Here is a 20,125-nt window from a genome sequence, read left to right on the forward strand (position 1 = left end):
AGCAGAGCATAAATGACTCGGAGAGCAGCTCTATAGAATATCTTCTTTATTCTATCTACAACTATAATACACAACTATGTACAGAGCTAAATGGAGTGTAAACGAAAATGCTGAACTGCACTGAGTGTCTGCAGCTGCTCTTAGCAGCAACCGTATCTATACACACGATCTCTCTCTAACACTCAGTCTCTCTCTCTCTCTCTCTTTGATGTGAGGCTGGAGCGGAATAAGTAGAGAGCAGAAACCGCCCCCTCCTCTCTGGAGAATCAGCAGAGAACACCAGCAGATTCTTGGATATGGGAGGAGTGAAATCTCCTCAGTTTTGTGGCATGAGCTTTTGTGGACCACGGGCAAACACAGCATATACACACACGTGTGGGGTGGGGTGCACTGCAGACAACGTGGTTCGAAGGAAATGGAACACAGGAAAGACAGGTGGTGGTGATTTCTCTGTCGGACTGCTCCCAGCTGGTTACGGGGAGCCGATTGCCCAGCGCCACAAATCAAGTGTGCCAATCACTTGCTTGGAGCACCAGACCCCTGCTACAAGGTTTGCCTTGTCATGGAAAGTGAGAGGAAGCAGGTAACAACATACCTTAGCTTTGTCAAAGCAGGTGCTTCTCCTGGCTCTGCCCCAATAGGAAACCACAAGGGAGGCGGGACAGGAAGTAGGAAGATGCAAGGCTTGCCTGCAAGTATTTAAAGGCTTGTAAGATGCGACGGAAGAGGATTCCTGCGGGTGGCTTCTGGTGTGCTTAAAGTGGTGGAGCACAGAGAGAAGAGGAGGGACTGGAAAAGTTATGTACCCTCTTCCACACCATCCTCAGCAGAAAACTTGCACACCACAGTAGCCCTTTTTGGTTTACTGCCTCTTCGCTCCTCCTTTTTTTGCCTTGTGCCCTTTCTACGCCACTGTTTTTGCCTCATTTCCCAGCCAAGGATCAGAATAATCTGGAATTCCCACCCCTCCAGAATCAAGGGGACGTGGGTGGCGCTGTGGGTTAAACCACAGAGCCTAGGACTTGCTGATCAGAAGGTCGGCGGTTCGAATCCCCGCGACGGGGTGAGCTCCCATTGCTCAGTCCCTGCTCCTGCCAACCTAGCAGTTCAAAAGCATGTCAAAGTGCAAGTAGATAAATAGGTACCGCTCCGGCGGGAAGGTAAACGCCGTTTTCATTTGCTGCTCTGGTTCGCCAGAAGCGGCTTAGTCATGCTGACCCGGAAGCTGTACGCCGGCTCCCTTGGCCAATAAAGCGAGATGAGTACCGCAACCGAAGTCGGCCACGACTGGACCTAATGGTCAGGGGTCCCTTTTACCAGAATGAAGAATTTGGGGGAGATTTCCACCAGGGGGCAGTAGAATATCTATCATCTATCAACACCCAGTGCAAGGCCCATTCACACTTAATTCTGCCTGCTTTCCTCCCCCCACCCCACTTTAACTCAAGTAATTGCGTTTACATGGTTACAACTTTGCACATAGTAATTATTTCTGGTGCCCCAGTTTCTCTGCTCACCGGCTTTTGTGTTGGGAATGGCTGTCCCCAAGGGAGCTGTATTTGATAAGGTCACTCTCTAGCCATCTATTTCTGTCTCCAAAGAACTGAAATCTTAAAGGTATCCGTGCTGCGTCTTTGCTGTGTTGGCTCACTAGCAGCTACTGCTGGATCTTCCAGTGGTAATTAAAAGACTGAAGTGCCGCTGGGAGAGAATGGCGAACTCTACAAGGGCTGGAGGTGATGGTGGTGGCAGCACATATGAAACAATCATGGCACCATTTTCCATCTTGTCCTGTTATCCGGCCTCCTCTTTACCTTGCGTGTAAATTGTTCACAATTGAGCCCTGGAAACCTAAGAAGCTGTTTTCTTATATGGAAGAGGCTAATTAGCAATTGAGAACCGCTGTTTCTTGTGGGCCATTTGGGCAGTCTCACAGACAAAGCTGCTTTTTACTGGGTCAGGCTTTTGACCCATCTAGCCCAATATCCAGCAGTCACGAAATTAAAAGACACCTGCTTTTTCGGATAAAAGCAATGACAAACCTAGACAGCATCTTTAAAAGCAGAGACATCACTTGCCAACAAAGGTCCGTATAGTAAAAGCCATCGTTTTCCCAGTAGTGATGTATGGAAGTGAGAGCTGGACCATAAAGAAGGCTGATCGCCGAAGAATTGATGCTTTTGAATTATGGTGCTGGAGGAGACTCTTGAGAGTCCCATGGACTGCAAGAAGATCAAACCTCTCCATTCTTAAGGAAATCAGCCCTGAGTGCTCACTGGAAGGACAGATCCTGAAGCTGAGGCTCCAGTACTTTGGCCACCTCATGAGAAGAGAAGACTCCCTGGAAAAGACCCTGATGTTGGGAAAGACTGAGGGCACAAGGAGAAGGGGACGACAGAGGACGAGATGGTTGGACAGTGTTCTCAGAGCTACCAACATGAGTTTGACCAAACTGCGGGAGGCAGTGGAAGACAGGAGGGCCTGGCGTGCTCTGGTCCATTCGGACATGACTAAAAGACTAAACAACAACAACAGCCCAATATTCTCTATTGCAATAGGCAATGGACCTCCAAAGTTGAGGCCTTCCCATGCTGAAGGATGAATCTGTCAATTCTGGTTACTCTCTGTTTCTGCCCCCCCCCCCAATTCTTAAACACAGTTCTCCATATTCCCATATCAGTTTAGTGTTGGGGGTGGGGGAAGAGTCATAAATTCATCAACATTTTAGTGTGAATGCAAACCGAATCAAATTTCTCCTCCTCCCTCTTCTGCAACCCAATACCCTTTTAAGTCGGGATTCGGGAAATTGAGGTTATTATTTGCAAAGCTGGTGCCTTTGTGTTTTTATCCTATCCATCCTTAGAATCTGCTTCAAATTCCTCCCAGATAAACTTGCTTTTGCGTAGAAATGCAGAGTTGGAAAGAACCGTGAGGGTCATCTATTCCAACCCCCTGAAATGCAGGAATCTTTTGTCCAACGTGGGGGTCGAACCCACAACCCTGAGATTCAGAGTCTCATGCTCTACCGACTGAGCTATCCCAGCTATGCATGTGTAGGCTTTGTCTGTAAAAGCAGGGCCTCTCTCATCTTGCAGGATTCCCAGCTGCGCAGGCAGTTTATGAGTGTTCAAGCTGTATATACAACTCTGTGTAGCTGATATCTGAATGGTGGAGGGGGTCCAGGAACAGTGGGGACAATCCCCACAAGCCTGTGCAAAAGTTAACATCTGCTCAGCTCAACAGATGCAACCACTTCTGACTTGGGGAAGGAAAAGGGCTGTCATCTACAGTCAATGTACAACCCTGTTACTGGTGACTGCCACGAGAGCAGCCTTCTATCAAGCAAGGCTATGCAAGCTGGGGCTGATGGGAGTTGTAGTCCAAAACATCTGGGGGAGCACCAGGTTGGCAAAGCTTCACCCGTAAATGAAGAGGAATTGCATGCAGGTAAGTAAGCAGGTAGTGGAGGGTGGGCTTTGTGCATGTTTCTATGGGAGTCCAAAGGAATTTTGGAGGGTGGGAAATAAGACGCTGAAAGGGGATAGCAAGCTGATTTTACACACACACACACACACACACACACACCCAAATGAGAATAGTGTCTGTACATTTTGTCTTGTATCTCAGGTTATCCACACCCTGAACTGAAATGTCGCAGGTAACTCTACAGGAGTGGCAGGGCTCTCTATCCCTTTCTGTCAGCCCACAGCAGGCTGGTAAAAATAATAATTGCAGGCTAGTCACTCTGGTGGGCTTATTTGCAAGGCTGCTTTAAAGCAATCCTCACAGGGAAGAAAAACAGCTGGGGATGATTTGGTTTGGAGAGGAAAGCGCCGGTATACATGTGTGTCTGAAACATTCAGCTCCTCATCCCACCTCCCACCTCAAATTTTCTTTCTCCCCCTTCCCCCAATATCATTTTACATGACCCGAGTAGGGTCACGATGACCTGCTGTTTGTCCCTGATCTAGCTGAAAAAAGATCACTGCAAAGAAATCAAAGCTTGTTTTGAAAACTGTTCTTTAATTAATAATATTAATCTGTATTCAAAAGGTGGATTCTTTTGGCAACAAAATTCTCCCCTCTCCCTGCTCCTCAGCTAAGGTTATTGAAGGCAATTCAGAAACGATGGTCACGTTGGTGTGTGTTTTCTGTTCTCTTAAACATCCCAAGATATACTGAGGATTTGGGAGGGGGCTCTCGTTTGTATTTTCCACCCCCGATTTCCCCACATTGGCACAGAAAGTGGGGTGGAGTTTCATGTGTATGTCTCTGCCCCAAATATTGAAAGAATCTCAGGATTTGTGAGGTTGTTCCTGTGTATCGTTTGTGTTATCCTGTCCCACCCCGCCGACTTCCTGAGGTTCGGAACATTAATATAGAAGGATACCATCCTGCTTGAGCTTTTGTGGCCGGTGGCTCCTGAAGCTCACAGAATGTCCCTCAGATATCTTGGGAGTGTCCTCATACATTATGGGGGATAGTCTCCAACATCTATATGCCCAACCAGACATTCTGAGGTGTTTGCCGCATCTGGGGAACAGCTGTCAGCCCAATGCAGTTTGGCTGTGCTGCCCCAAATTTAGGTTACATTCTCTCTCCCTCATGTTTTGGATTCACGGAGATTTTGAGTGTGTTTGAACAAAAAGCCAATTGCTTTTGGGAATAAGCAGGGGGGCAATGTCAGAGGACAAGATTCTAGCCCTCAAGCATCTGGGAAAGCCCCAATCCCTTTAAAGATATGGCTGTTCAACTGAGTATGCCACGGTCTGTTGATAAATAGCAGTGGCCTCATTTTTAGAAACCTCTGGAAGCCGTATTGTGTGGGTGTGCATGTGTGTCCCAAACACCCCTGAGGCATACATTCCATGGTTGTTCACAGGCATCCTGTTATTCCCCTTTCGCATGGTGGAAGGCAGTCTGGTCACCCAGAAGTGGGAGGTTACAACTTCCTCAGTTAGACATCAAATTCTGAAGGAGCCACAGCCACCCTCAAACATTCAACTGGCAGCAGCGCATCTCAGCTACATGACAGTTTTCGGAGGACGTGTACCATCCACTAGAAGAGAGAAGGGGGGAAATGCAGGTTATGGAAAGGGATTTGTTTTTAAACAGATCCTGCCTGTGTGTCAAATGCTCCAACTGACCCTGTTTGCAGGGATAGTCCCTGTTTTCTAGTAACTCACTATCATGTTTTGTTCTTTTGAGGAACCAAGCCTATCCTTTACCCCCCCCCCCACTTTATCTTACTTAAAAATCCAAGGCAACTAAATCCAAGGCAGTAGAAGACAGGAATCCTATACTGCCTAACCTGGTAGTAAGCCCTGCTAAAGTCCGTAAGACTTGCTTCTGAGTAGATGCATATAGGATTGCACTGATTAACAAACAGGCGGACTACAGTTCCCATAATCTCTGCTTGTTGGCCATGCTGGGGCTGATGGGATTTGGAGTTCAACAACGTCTGGAGGGAAAGCAAGGCTCTTCATCTCCTTTTCCTGACATTTTTTAAGATTGTCATTAGTCTATTTTTTAAAAAATCAACATGCATTGCTTTATTTTGATTGCAAGTCACCTTGAATGTCTGATAGAAAGGCAGGCTGCACATGCTGTAAGTAAACTGATGAAGGAAGGAAGGAAGGAAGGAAGGAAGGAAGGAAGGAAGGAAGGAGAGTAAAACCTAGCAGGTCTGAGCATGAAAGAACAGAGCTCAAATTCCTGGCCTGCATACCATGGAGCCTGTAGTTGCCCCCCTTGCAACGTCGAGTGGGGCGCCATGGGTCTCGGTTGCCCCGAAGGCTTCGATGAAGGAGGGGCTGGAGGGGTCTCGAATTGTCACTCATGCTCCGGAAAATTTGGGAAGGGAGGTTCTGGCTGAGAAGACGAAGGGAGTGTATCTGCAGAAGAGAGAGAAGTGGGGAAAGGAGGTCAAGAAGGAAGTTGAGGATCAGGCCTCCTAGGTTTTCGGGAAGGGCTGGGTGTGGGGCAGGTGAATCTAATGGGGAGAGTGAGTTAAGGAGCTTCTCTTGATGCTGGGAAATCCAGAGACTCCACTGCCCCAGGCAGGAACCTACTTGTACAGAGGTCATGTTGATGGGTCGGTCAATAAGGATCCAAGTGGCTGTTTCGTAGCACGGAGGGGTCGACATGGATCCTTGGTAAGTAATGAAGCCAAAAGTCTCTGGGTAGAGATCTTCCAGACTCAGGTCATGTAGAAGATAAGCATCATCTGTCGTGAGAGAGAGATGCACACACAGGCGAGTATCAGAAGAAGGGCCCTATGGGATTGGATCAAAGGTTCGTCTAGTCCAGAACTTTGTCCCCCAAAGTGGCTCTGGCGGGTCCTTCTGGGAAACTTAAGGTAACACCCCTCCCCTGTTGTTTGTGTGCAGCACACAGGATTGAAGACATCTGCACAGGTGAGATTCCACATAGCCGAGTCACAGAGCTAGAGACCTGCTGTTCCTGAACGTTGGTTAAAACAATCTAGGCTAGTGGCCATTCCATTTTTATGAGACGTGACAAAAAAAGGTATATTTTTATTTACTCTCTCTACATGCCATTCTCCATTTTAAAAACTCCTGTCATGTCCTCTCCCACAACCGCCACCTCCCTGGTTAGCTTTCCCAGTCCTGACCATCTTTGCCAAGGGACCTCTAACGTAGTCCCCTTCCCACTTACTCTTATACGAGATGCGGGTGATGGTCTCTCTGTTTAACAGCCTGGTTAGGAATGGGTTGGGGCTTGGTCCAATCTGCAAAGAGAAATGAAACAAAGGCCTTGCATTTTGTCCTCTGATCTCCTGCCCAACCTTGAGCTGGCCAGGGACCCATCTGGCACGCCCTAGATTTTTATTTTATTTTTTGTGGGGTTGGAAGGGAGAGGGAGAGACGCACATCAACAAAGATCGAAATGACAGCCAAACCATTGGGATTGCGCGACGCCTCTGAGATATTGGGGTAGAGCTCTTGGTTGTAGTGGATCAGCTGCACCTAGAGGTGGGAACGAAAGAGAAAAAGGCATATGCAGACGTAAATAAAGCTTGCATTTTGCAGATGTAGAATGACCAATATACTTATTACATTTACATCCTGCCTTTCCTCTCAGGATCCTAAAGCAGTATACATGGATCTCCCCCCTTTTTTTTGTCCTCCTCCCTCTTTTATCCTCCCAACCGCCCTGTGAGGTGGGCTAAGCTGAGAGATAATCACCCAGTGGCTCAGTGCGGATTTGAGGGTGTCCTAAATCCTAATGCAACAACTCTGAGCTTTTAAGAACATTACTATTTACTTACAGCCTTTGTGTGCTGTGCGATTTATTGGTATTGGTTTTTTAGGGCTGCAGTCTAACACAGCTGGTGTAGAAACCCTTTAAACGAATGTGAGGTTGATTTGAGGAAAAGTTTTAATGGCACTCGATTTTTCTGCATGTATAGATCGGCTCCTGAGCTAAGAATATCCACAAAATGCACCAGTTTGAGCGGGGCCTGAGCTCACCTCGGCGGAGAAGCTCTTGCCGTCTATCCGATGCTCGGAGCCAAACCCGTCTTCGCTGCCAAAGTGCAGGCGCAGCTCCTGGAGGTGGTGACTGTACAGCAGAGGCCCTCCAGAAACATTAACCAGCTGCAGTGGGTCTGGGCGGAAGGAGACATGCCGTCCCGTGTTGTACATGGTGCCGCTGATCTGCGGGGTGAGATGATGTAACAGGGAAAGGAGATGGGGGACAGGGAAAAATCCAGTGACACGAGTATTATTTACACCCTTGGTTCACCCCAGCCATAAGGAGGGACATTTCCTTCTCGGTGGTGGCACTCAAACCATGGAACACTCTGCCCCAGTTGGCACTTTTCCTTGTTTCTCCAGGTAAAATGCCTACACTGTTACAGCGAGCTTGTAGCATGATTGATGACTGAGCTACTGTTTTCCCTTTGGTTACACTAAGGAGATTTTATTTGCTGTTCTTCTTTAAAATTCATGTTTATAATATTTTATTACTCTGGTTTTAAGCTTCGTTTGGTCACGGCCTTCAGGGCCCTGGTGATGTGACAGAAAAGTGGAGTTAAAATATGTCAATATATGGGGCTGGATTATGGCAAAGCAACTTTCCTATTGAAATCAATGTGAAAAGATTCAGTGGGACTACTTCATGCTGTGCACACACTCCTGTTTACTCTGCATACAATATGTTCCCACCACTGGTTTGGAAAGCAATGTACACACACGGCTTTACCCACATTCTATATCTATCCTGTTGTTTCTTATGAAATGCTACATTTTGATATGTTTTCACAAAACTTGCTTTGATCCAAGTTGGAAGGGAGAGGAAGAGAGCTAGCAGTGTTTTAAGATGATAATAAACATGCAGCCGCAATCTGGATCCATTCTGATGCTGATTATTACTGCAAGCCTAGGCACAGTTAAAGGTAAAGGGACCCCTGACTGTTAGGTCCAGTTGCGGAGGACTCTGGGGTTGCGGCGCTCATTTCGCTTCCGGGTCATGTGGCCAGCATGACTAAGCCGCTTCTGGCGAACCAGAGCAGCACACGGAAACGCCATTTACCTTCCCGCCGGAGTGGTACCTATTTATCTACTTGCACTCTGATGTGCTTTCAAACTGCTAGGTGGGCAGGAGCAGGGACCGAGCAACGGGAGCTCACCCCATCATGGGGATTCGAGCCACCAGCCTTCTGATCGGCAAGCCCTAGGCTCTGCTGTTACCGGGAAGTAAATTCAGTGAACCTTACAAACACCTTTGTGCATGGCATTCCATGCACAAGCACACACCTTTTTCCCGCCCGTGCTTAGTCGAAGTGGAGGGAGGAAAGGATCAAACACCATTTGGCTTGTGTTGACATCCACGGGTGACTGGCGCTTGCCAATGGCGCAGAGGCTCCAAGCCGAATTCACAAGACCCCAGAATGGAGGACCTGGAAGAGGAAAAACAAGGAGCCCTGTGGAATCCTTGCACAAGAGCCGAGGAAATGATTCACTTTCATCTGCTTGCCCATGGGGTGCAGATGGAGGGTTGGAAAGAGATGGTACCTGGGGAGTGTTTCAGCGAGACCATGTAGGAAGGATGGGGGGGGAGGGTAGGCAGAGCATGCAATGGGGTATGTCTTCAACAGCTTCCAGTGTTAATTTTTAAAATGCATAGATACAGGGTGCCTCCAGGTGTCCTTTTTATTGTGCATACATCATGATTGCACTCTTGATGGCTTCAGAGTGGTTAGTTTCAATACTGTTGGTGCCTGCAAAAGTTGCTGGCGGGGGTGAGGGACACATACTGCTTTGTTTCCACCGGTTTTCCAGGGGGTGCCTTTGTTTTATTTTGTTTTGTGCCATTATGTTTCCGTTCCACTGCTATGCAGGGCTGCCCCACCAGACAGCAATTATGCAGCAACACTGGGGGAGCGTCGCAGATGTGTGAGCAGCCCAGTATAACTCTAGCAGTACAATTTATTGTGTCAAGGGCACGTTGTGAGGAACATCCACATGCGAAAACCCACCCCACCAATCTGGATGGAACAATAGATGTTGAGGACCATTTTCACACAAAAGGCTTGAAAGCCCTCACTTTGCTGCTAGCTGCTAAGGGCTATTGGGTTGCATGGATTTCGTGTGAAGGCATATATGCTGTTACTAGTTATTTAATGAATCTATACCTCACCCTTTCTCCCCAAGGAGTGGCAAACAGAAGAGTCACAATTTAAAACAAAAGCAAAGCAAAAAGCATTCTAAAACAGCCTCAACATTCCAAAAACAACTACAGTGGTACCTCGGGTTAAGTACTTAATTCGTTCTGGAGGTCCGTTCTTAACCTGAAACTGTTCTTAACCTGAAGCACCACTTTAGCTAATGGGGGTCTCCTGCTGCTGCCGCGCCGCCAGAGCACGATTTCTGTTCTCATCCTGAAGCAAAGTTCTTAACCTGAAGCACTATTTCTGGGTTAGTGGAGTCTGTAACCTGACGCGTATGTAACCTGAAGCGTATGTACCACTGTACAATTAAAAACACTTTCAGTTACAAAGTATTCTAAAAGCAATTCTGGTAAGAACAGACTTCCAGCCAACGATCACAAGAGTTGCCAGGAACAGCCACAAAATGCCTGAAGAAACAAGCATGTTTCATATTCTTCCTTCAAGTTAATAATGATGGAGGGCATTACACAACAGGGGAATCACCACTGAAAAGGCCCTGCTATGGATCAGTGGAAGCTGGTGAATGACGCTCCACCTGGAGGAACCTTCATCTGCCACCAGCCACTACCCCCGTCTACTTGCCTTCTTATTTACAGCCAATCCAGGGAGTAGCCCTGCGTGTCACCTTCCTCCTCCTTAGGAGAAGGAATTAGTGTTGCCCTTTTCTGTGATTGCTCTGGCTCCGCCTTTTGTTGGTCTCTACCTCCTGCCCTGTCGCTCCCAGCAGGCAACAAACAGCCAGCCCTGAACATTGCCGTAGACAGTAAGCCAACTTGAAGGTCTTTGCTCAAAAAGTGGCGCGTGAAACTTCTACATGAGTAAGTTGATGGTAGCTGTGTGTATGCACACAGATGTGTTAACTAAGCATGTAATGTATTTTCACAAGAGCTAAGAGTATAAGCAAGAGAACAGAGAGGGGCAGGTGAGAGTTACTCTGTCTGCATGTATATTTTTAACCAGGAACGGATGTGGCTGTGCAATATATTTCAGGCTAAAAGGAATCAGGTGGTGTGTCTGTTGTTACCCGGGTGTTATGTTACATTACTGCTTAATTTATATGCCCCCAAGGCAAAGCCATACACACATACACCATAGAATCATAGAATTGTATGGTTGGAAAGGACCCCAATGCAGAAATCTCAACTAAAGCATCTATGACAGATGGCCATCCAACCTCTGCTTTAAAATCTCCAAGGAAGGAGAGCCCACAACCTCTCGAGGGAGACCGTGCCACTGTCAAACAGCTCTTACTGTCAGAAAGTTCTTCCTGATATTTAGTCGGAATCTGCTTTCTTGTATATTGAAGCCATTGGTACGGGTCCGAGCCTCCGGAGCAGGAGAAAACAAGCACACTCCATCTTCCATGTGACAGCCCTTGAGATATTTGAAGTTTGCTATCGTACCTCCTCTTTGTCTCCTCTTTCCCATATCCAGCTCCTTCAACCATTCCTCATAAGGCTTGATTTCCAGACCCCCAATCATCTTGGTCCCCCTCCTCTGCACATATTCCAGCTCATCAAGATACATCTACAAGTGTATATATCTGTCAAGTGCAGCCACTGCCAACTTGATGCCCTCCCAGGTAGTGTTGGACTACAGTTCCCATCAGCCCCAGCTGGTGCACCTGATGGGAATCGTAGCACGCCGACATTTGGAGGGCACCAGCTTGGTGAAGACTCCGTGTGACTGTGTGCACTGGGCATTTGAATATGGGAAATTGTTGTGCACATGAATTTCAGCAAAGCAAAGCATCTGGTTCCGTTCTCTCTGTGGCTGTCCCTTCATCTCTCTCTGTGTGCCCAAGCTTGCTTCATTCCTAATTCCTTCTGTGGTTCCTGTATGCTGGTGCTTTTTTTTGGTGCATTCTAATGTCTATGTGTATATACTTAATTGTTTTCCTCCTGTCAGCATTTGGGGGGCAGGGAAAGGCAGACACATTCTTTGCCCCTTCCCTTTTCACACTCCTGGGGTCCTGGGGAGTAGGGTGGTGGTGATGATAATATTGTGGTGTCGTCCCCCTCAATCCTATCATGCCACCGGCGTGCCCCCTTGATCCCCCGCTTGCCTGCCTGCCTACCCGCCCACCCCCCAACGCTGTGGTCCCATTTCTCTTTGCCTGCTGCTCGCTGCATCACTGGAGCGGGCGAGGGAGATATTAAATATTAATGCAGCCTCTTGCAGTTGCTGAGCCCAGCCCCCCACCCCGGCTCTCGGCACTGCGCACAGGCACGGCGCAGCAGCCGCCGCCACCACCTCCAGCGCTGGCACTCCTCCTCTCGCAGCAAGGCGATGGAGGAGACACCGTCCCCTTGGGACACCACGAGTCATCCCCAATCTTCGACGCAGGGGGTCACGAGCGAGGCATATGTCTCTCTCTCTCTGTGTGTGTTCATTCCCCATCTGGCATCCAGGACCTAATTGGCTGTCTGGCATCGGTGCCAACATTCCGCGCCGAGGAAACCCAAATCCTGAGCTCAGAATTAATCATGCAAATTAAGCCCGCTGACAAGGCATCTGCTTCACCGGCCGAGCTTCTCATTCCGAGGGCAAAGCTGGGAGTCAGGTGAACCCCACCCACCACCCCCAACCGGCACAGGAAAACACACGTCCACGGCGTTTTGGAAGTTTCAAAGGAGCCACAGTTTGGGGGGGGGGGGGAAAGGGAGAAATGGGAAGATGAAATACTGTACGGGGGGGGGGGGTTGTGGTGGGAGGGGGAGGAGAAGCGGAGAGGAGAGAGGGAAGTGAGACAGGGAAGCAGGTTCTTCCTAACGGTTCGTCGGAATCTCCTTCCTTGTAACGGATTCGAATGACGAGGAAAGAGATTCCAACTAAGCGTCAGGAATGTTTGACGGGGAACGGGCTACCACGGAAGGTGGTGGACTCTCCTTCATCGAAGGTCTTTAAGCAGAGGTTGGGTGGCCATCTGTCAGGGTTTTTGGAGTTGTGAATCCTGTGTTTGCAGGGGGCTGGACTAGATGACCCTCAGGGTCCCTTATAACTCTACAGTTCTATGATTCTAGGTGGGCAAAGCTCCAAGGGCTCAGATGAACCACCTTCTGAAGTCCCCCCAAAGGTGGGGAAAGATGTCATGGCACAGATGCTCCACCTTCTGAGAAGGGAACTACATCTTTTATGCTTTCTCAGCTTTTATGAGATGCTGCCTGAGCATGGTCAACCTTATTGCCCCCAGTATGATGAGGACTAGACCCATGTCTTACCTTTAAATGAAGGATGTGTGTATTTTTATTTTAAATGGTGACAAAGATATCCGACCTCTACTTGTACCAATCAACACGTGGAAAGCAGGAAGACAGATTTTTTTAATTCTTTAAAAAGATGAGATGTCTTCCCTTATAAGGATGTTTCCAAACTTTGGGCTATAGCTAACCCTGCAGCTCTGAAGGCACAATGGACTTCCAGGCACGACACAGAGCAACTTCTCTCTCCCCCCCCCCCCGTCTCCTCTGGCCCATGAACACCCCCTAAATCAGGGTTGGGAGAATCTCCAGAGCAGATTTGAAGTAGGAAAGCAAATGGAAGGGGAACTAGTGGTTCTGTTGGAGCATCATTGGATACAAGCCTTTCCCTCCGAGTGGCCAAAGGGAATAACTTACACGATAGGAGCAGACAAACGTTTTTATCGCCCGCTATCCTGCCTCCAGGATGACTTGTCCACCCTGTCCCCTTATTTTTCTCCCACCTTCTTCCCAAGATAGCCCACCGTTCACCCCTTCATTTCACATATTCCTCTGCTCTTTGTTTCCCAAAAATATGGCCGTGTGGCACCAATCACACTCCTCTATCCACCTCTCCATTTGCCCTTTTCCATTCGCCATCTACCCGAATGAAGAAGAAGAAGACGAAGAAGAATAGGAGGAGGAGGAGGAGTTTGGATTTGATATCCCGCTTTATCACTACCCGAAGGAGTCTCAAAGTGGCTAACATTCTCCTTTCCCTTCCTCCCCCACAACAGACACTCTGTGAGGTGAGTGGGGCTGAGAGACTTCAAAGAAGTGTGACTGGCCCAAGGTCACCCAGCAGCTGCATGTGGAGGAGCGGAGACGCGAACCCGGTTCCCCAGATTACGAGTCCACCGCTCTTAACCACTACACCACACTGACTTCCTAGGAAAACCAGAAGTGCTGCTGCATCAGACCAATGGCCTGGCTAGACCAACACCCTCCTCCCCACAACCAGTTGCCCACAGGTGGGGTAGGAGGACACTGGCCCTCTCCCTCTGCCATCCCTCAAGACCAGAGCTATATTGCCTCTGAGATACTTGAGGTCCTATATAAGCCACCATGAGTAACAGACATCAATGAGCAGTAGCTCTCCAAGGTTTCACACAGGGCAAATTCCCAGCCACTATCCTATCTTTGATGGATTGGATGAAAAATCATGGACGTTAAGGCTATGAGCCATGGCGGCTATTGCTCCATCTCTTGAAACCAAAGGAGGCTCTTGTGTTCGGATCCTGCTTGCTGGTTTCCCACAGAGAGAACAGGATGCTGCACTCGATGGGTGGACCATTGGCCCAACCCACCAGGCTCTTCTTCTGTTCTTACTTGGAGAAGCTGGGGGTCAAACCTGGGACCTTGTGCATGCAAAACTGATGTCCTACCACTGCGCTACAGGCCTTCCCTATCTTCTGGCATCGTTTAATGGTTCACTGCATGAAGCAGCCTGGCTAACTCAGTTGGTTAGAGTGTGGTGTTGATAACGCCAAGGTCGCGGGTTTGATCCCCATATGGGACAGTTGCACATTCCTACATTGTAGGGGGTTGGGCTGGATGACCCTCAGGGTCCCTTCCAACTACAGTTCCATGATTCTAAGACCTTCCTCTTGTCTGTCTTGATGTTTCTATCACTCAGTTTCATTGGATGAGTACAGGTTCTGGTATTGAGGGAGAAAAGCTGTGTTTTGTCCACTGCCTTGACACCATACATAATCTTTACATACTTTGATCATGTCCCCCTCTTAGTCACCTTCTACCTAAGCCAAAAAGACCCACAAACATTTTAATCTTTCATCATAGGGAAGTTGCCCAGCCTTTGATAATTTTGGTTGCCCTTTTCTAGCTACACAATATCCTTTTGGTGATGCTTGCTAGATCAGGCTAAGCTCACACCCATATTTCTGAAATGCTCTTACACTATTTTAAGAGTAATGGCTTCCACTCCGCCCCCCCCCACCAAAAATAAATAAATCCCAGGAACTGTGTGGAAGGGTGCCGACCGCACAGAGCTATAATTGCGAGCCCATTTCACAAACTACAGTTCCCAGGATTCTCTGTGAGTGCTTAAGTGGCGTGGAAGTGCCTTTGCCCATCTAACCCAGTACTAGTTACAGATAGGTAGCCGTGTTGGTCTGCCATAGTCAAAACAAAACAAATTCCTTCCAGTAGCACCTTAAAGACCAACCCAACCCTGTTGGTCTTTAAGGTGCTACTGGAAGGAATTTGTTTTGTTTTGACTATGGCAGACCAACACGGCTACCTATCTGTAACTGGAACTATGGAAGGCACCACATTGAGCCGCATGAAATGGTAACCCAGTACTGTTTGCTATGACTGCCCAGACAATCTCCACTTGCTTCCTGATTCTATTAAACTAGTCATGCTGGGGAACTGAACCTGGGCTTGTCTGCCTGAAAAGCGTGTGCTCTTCCACTGAGCCACGGCCCCTGCAAGATCCCTCAATCCTGAGTGAGAAGGCTGACTGGGACCCGGCTGGTCTACTGATTTCCCTAACATCATGTGGCCGAGAGTTCCACAGGGCACCAGCCAACTGAATGGTTGTGCTGCAGCTGATTCTAGGATCCGCTCACAAGAACAGTCAACGCTAGAGGGATTTCCGGTCACCTGATCTAGGAGAGTTGTCTGAGTTGGGCATGTTAAGAAGGCAAGCGAGAAAGGAAGGAGCATACCCCCCACCCCACCCCACCAGTGGTCATTTTGTACCTGGAACGAAGCTCCCGTGAAGTGTCTCCTTGTATGCCCACCAATCCTCGTAGGTCTTTGCAGGAACAAACTGCACTGCAGGGATAAAAGGGGGGGGGAGGGTTAATTAGTGGGGCAATTGAAGCGGGAGACAAAAGCATGGAAGCTTAATTGCAACACTGACTTATACTGAATCACACCACTGATCCATTTATATTGTCTATATACTGATAGACCACAGTTCTCTGAGATTTCAGGCAGGGGTCCCTCGCAGCCCTAACTGGAGACGGCGGGGATTGAACCTGAGACCTTCTGCATGCAAAGCAGATGCTCTACCACTGAGCTATATGCTACCTACACCTCTGCTTCTCTCTCCCCCCCCCCATCAATGGATGGCAGGCATGTCAATGGATTGCACAGAAAACACATGAATGAACAAGGGAGTGCTGCTGAGGTTCTTCGGGGAGAGAGAGATACTGGAGCTCAAGGAAAAGTAGCTGCACCCCCTGCCTTGGGAAGCCTCTGCAAGGAGAGTGCTCTGCACATGCTCAGAGACACCTTTGGTCCTCTACTTCTTTTTAAAATTACTTTGTGGAATGTTTTTGATGGAAAGGAATATTGTGGGGGTGGGGGGTGGGTTTGAGCCCTGTGGTAAAAAATTAAGAAAGCGCAGGGAGAGAAAATACAAATGGAGATATGGAGGGGGAGAGACTGAGGAAAGAGGTGAGAATGGATAGATCAAGAAAGGAAAGGCTACAAAGGAGACCTGATAGGAGGGTGGATCTGATATAGATAAGCTAGTGAACATAAATTAGGAGGGTGATCTGTATGTGGTTATAAATAGCATATATTGAGGGGGGAGGAAATGGAAAGAAGGGGAGAGATAGATGAATGACAGAGATAAGATAAGACAAGACAAGATAGATAGTCCGACTGGTCGCTAGCCCTTATCTTTTTCTTTCAGGGAATTCCCGTTCTCTTTGCATCCACCAACTTAACCCCCCCACCCACCCCCAGATCCCAAGCTAATTCTCTCTCTCTCTCTCTCTCTCTCTCTCTCTCTCTCTCTCTCTCTCTCTTACCAGCCATACAAGTTGCCGTCAGGACTCCCAACAGGCAAAGCGCCCCCAGGCTGGTGCCCATCGTGGTTTGGGAGTAGCAGGAGGAGGTTGTTGTGGGGCGGGGGGGGGGGAGGTATCTCAGACCTGGAGGAGGCGCCCCTTCCTCGGCATCCCGCGTGGAGGTGCCCCCCTCCGGGTGCGCAGCCTCTGGAGGTGGCCCTCGCCACCCCCCGCGATCCACGTGCGGTCCGGTGAGTCCTGGGGGTGGGGTGGGGGGCGCGCGTCAGACAACACCTCTCACCCCCGAAAGCCCTCTGCCCTCCCCATGCCCCTCTCTCTTTCTAATCTTCTCGCCTCCCCCCACCTTCCCTAGCTCTCTTTCCTCCCCCGTCCCTCCATCTTCCTCCCGCCCCTTCTCCAGGGGATGCCCCCCCGCCCCTCCTCTCGCAATGTTGATGAGATGGGGAAGATGGAGACGGCGTGGACGGGGAAGCGGGGAGGGGGACGGAGGGAGGGCTTGGCCACTCGGGGTCGGATCACTCCGTGGGGCTGGACGGGCAGCACGAGAAACCCCGCTCGCTCCCCGACTCCCTTCCAAAAGGGGGTTGTGCGGAGCTGTGGGACTCCCCGCGACGTGGGGTTGTGACGGCGGCGGCTGGGAATAGAGAATCACTGGGGAATAAGGCGAAGGGAGGGGGAAGGGGGAATGGCGGGAGGAGGAGAGCTTGGAAGTCCCTAACTTAACTTCTCCCTCTCTCCTCAACCCCCCTTTCCCAGGCTCTCTCTTCTCTTTCTTTCTTCTCTGGCCCCCACTCCCCTTGCTTGCTGTGGGGTGCGCCCCCCCCCCGCTTCTCCTTGTTTCCCCACCTTCTCTTATTCACCTGCCTCCCCCCCCCCCGCCACCTACCCTGGGCTTTCTTCCTCCCTCCCGCCTCTCTTGCTCCCCACTCCTTCTGTGTTTCCCCCTCTGGTCCACCGACCACCTTCCACCTATCCCGTTTTCTTCCCCCTTTTTTTGTATGTGACCCCCTCCCTCTTTTTTGGGGGGGGGGCTTCCCTGGTCCTGAACTCTCCCTGCTCCCTTCTGTCCTCCCCCCTCCCTCTCTCTCTCTCTCTCTCTCTCTCTCTCTCTCTCTCTCCTTCCCTGCTTCCCCCTTCCCTTCTTCCCTGCCTCTTACAGCCTCGGCTTCCCTCCCCTCCTCCCCCCCTTCTCAAATGCACAGATCTTCTCTCTCACTTTCCCTTCCCCTCTCCCAAGGGACCCAAAGAGATGCAATTGAGGGAGAGGGAGAGGAGCGGGAGGAGGGAGAGATGTTTTAAGGTGGATCCGGAGGAAACCAGGGGATCCTCGCAAAGGTCTGGCGCTCACGCGCCTGGATGCGGCTCAGGCAGCATCTGCTTTCCCCTCGAGATTATGTCATGTGGAGCCTGTTCGGGTTCACACGTTCATTTCCACGTGTTAGCATCGGACAAGCACACTGCTGCCAAGCGCAGGAGCAAGGACCACAGGTTGCGCATGCAGAGCGAGGCTGATGCCCCTTGAACTGACGGGGCAGAAGGCAAAGGAGGCCAACAGGAAGCAAAGACTCAGGACAGGAAAAAAAAAAGAAAGTACTTCTTGGAATCATAGAACTGTAGAGTTGGAAGGGACCAGCCCCCTGAAATGCAGGAATCTTTTTGCCCAGTATGGGGCTTGAACCCACAACGACCCTGAGATTAAGAGTCTCATGCTCTACTGAGCTGTCCTTCTTCAAGCAGTGCACAGTTAAACTGTGGAACTCACTCCTGCAGGAGGCAAGGATGGTCACCAACTTGGATTGCTTTAGGAGTGGGCCAATTCATGGAGGAGAGGGCTATTGATGGCTACTAGCCATGATGGCTAAATGTTTCTGAATACCATTTGCTGGAAACCGCAGGCAGGGAGAATGTTCTTTTGCTCAGGTCTTCCGTGAGGGTTTCCCATTGTGGCCTCTGATTGGCCACTTGTGAGAACAGGATGCTGGACTAGATGGGTCATTGGCCTGATCCAACCATGGTCTTCTTGGGTCCTTAAGACAGAACCAATCACCAGCAGAGTAAGCTGATTCCAGTTTTGTTCCCATCCTTCTAAGTTCTAGAAGGGCTACCCTGAGACTAAGGAGGAGGAAGGGGACAGGCAAAGCCACCGTGTGGGGGTTGAGGAAAGAAGGCAGGCAGGAGGCGGCTTACTGAGGCCAGACCGAGTTTGGTGGCGCAGCCTCTCAGTTGCCCCAATAGACCAGCTTCCAGTGCACTTGCTTGCCTTCAGACTATCAGTCAGCAGCTGGCAAACCCTGGGCCATATCTGGCCTTGCTAGTTTCCCCGCCCACTAGTTGACAACCTGGGACATCTTCCCTAACCTGGTGCCCTCCAGGTATTTTGGAGAGCAACTCCCATCAGCCCCAGCTGGCCCAGAGATGATGGGCTCCATGGGGGACCCAGAGACTGATCGAGAACAATCCAAAAGGATATTGTAGAAAGGGGCATCTGTAGGAAAAGGGGCAACCGCAGCAACAGAAGTTGCTGGCAGACCCACATTTGCCAACAGAGGGTGAACAGCCAGTTCCCTGTTTCCCATGCTCTTCTCAAAATGGTCTGCCAGGAAATTGGCTGCTAATGAAGGTATTATATTCCCATAACACCATCAGCCTGATCTGGAGATGCCTAGGATTGAACCATCAATGAAATCAGGCTAGCCATTGGAAAACATCAGGATTCTCCATGAATGGTTGGTTAGACAAAAAATGGGACGTGGTTCTGTCGGAAAGTTCGGCATAATAGTATCACGTAAGTACCAAGGCAAACTGCTAAAAAAAAGGCAAAATTGAAATTGCCGGTATATGGTGGCCTTTTCTGTCGTAAGGAGGGATGGCATTCTGTTACGTCTGCCGTTGACTCAGATTGTTTTATGGAGATTGTTTTATGGAGCTGATATATGCAGGTTCCACCCTTTTAATTTTCCCTAGTAAAATGTGCTCTTAAATACTGTGAGGACACAAATGACACAACACATTTTGATGTAAATCTCTTTATTGTAGGAGGCTGATATGTCCGCCTTACGTACCTCAAGGACTCTTGTTAACACGCCACTGTTTACTGTATGTGTTTGCATTCTTTCCAAATTATTTTTATTAAGATCTCAAATTATAAGGAAGATGGATAAGATATAAAGAGGGAGAAAGAAGAAACATAAATAACATGCAGCATTGTTGCAGAGAGGAAAAGAATATTATTACAAGACTTCCTTGTGTAAACAATTAAACTGTCAAACTTAAATATATATATGCATGTACAGGCTTGACAGTGAAATAAAAATAAAGATAAAAGCATTGCTTCCTGTGCTCTCTCTTCTCAGTTTGTCATAATAAATGTGAAGATATATTCAGCCAGCTGTATGCTTTTTTAAAAA

At 49.1% G+C, this 20,125-nt stretch overlaps 1 protein-coding gene across 1 annotated transcript; it reads right to left on the reverse strand.

Moving 5' to 3' along the window:
* Window positions 1-4,003: 4,003 nt before the first annotated feature.
* On the reverse strand, window positions 4,004-17,937 carry CA11 (carbonic anhydrase 11). The gene is made up of 9 exons (XM_081836212.1): window positions 16,719-17,937; window positions 15,658-15,732; window positions 8,781-8,923; window positions 7,494-7,679; window positions 6,894-6,989; window positions 6,679-6,751; window positions 6,072-6,226; window positions 5,729-5,894; window positions 4,004-5,059 (listed from the first exon to the last, which is right to left on the reverse strand). Exons 1-9 carry the CDS (start codon window positions 16,777-16,779, stop codon window positions 5,025-5,027), a joined length of 990 nt encoding a protein of 329 aa, XP_081692338.1. The 5' UTR covers window positions 16,780-17,937; the 3' UTR covers window positions 4,004-5,024.
* Window positions 17,938-20,125: the final 2,188 nt, after the last annotated feature.

The sequence above is a fragment of the Podarcis erhardii genome, assembly GCF_964252035.2.
Source record: "Podarcis erhardii genome assembly, chromosome: 13".
Classification (NCBI taxonomy): domain Eukaryota; kingdom Metazoa; phylum Chordata; class Lepidosauria; order Squamata; family Lacertidae; genus Podarcis; species Podarcis erhardii.

Excerpts from the sequence above, each read along its gene's own strand:
- CA11 (XM_081836212.1), bottom strand. The coding sequence starts at position 16,779 with ATGGGCACCAGCCTGGGGGCGCTTTGCCTGTTGGGAGTCCTGACGGCA. Across the intron at positions 15,733-16,718 it reads GACGGCAACTTGTATGGCTG|TGCAGTTTGTTCCTGCAAAG; the intron begins GTAAGAGAGAGA and ends TTATCCCTGCAG. Across the intron at positions 7,680-8,780 it reads TAAGCACGGGCGGGAAAAAG|ATCAGCGGCACCATGTACAA; the intron begins GTGTGTGCTTGT and ends CTCACCCCGCAG.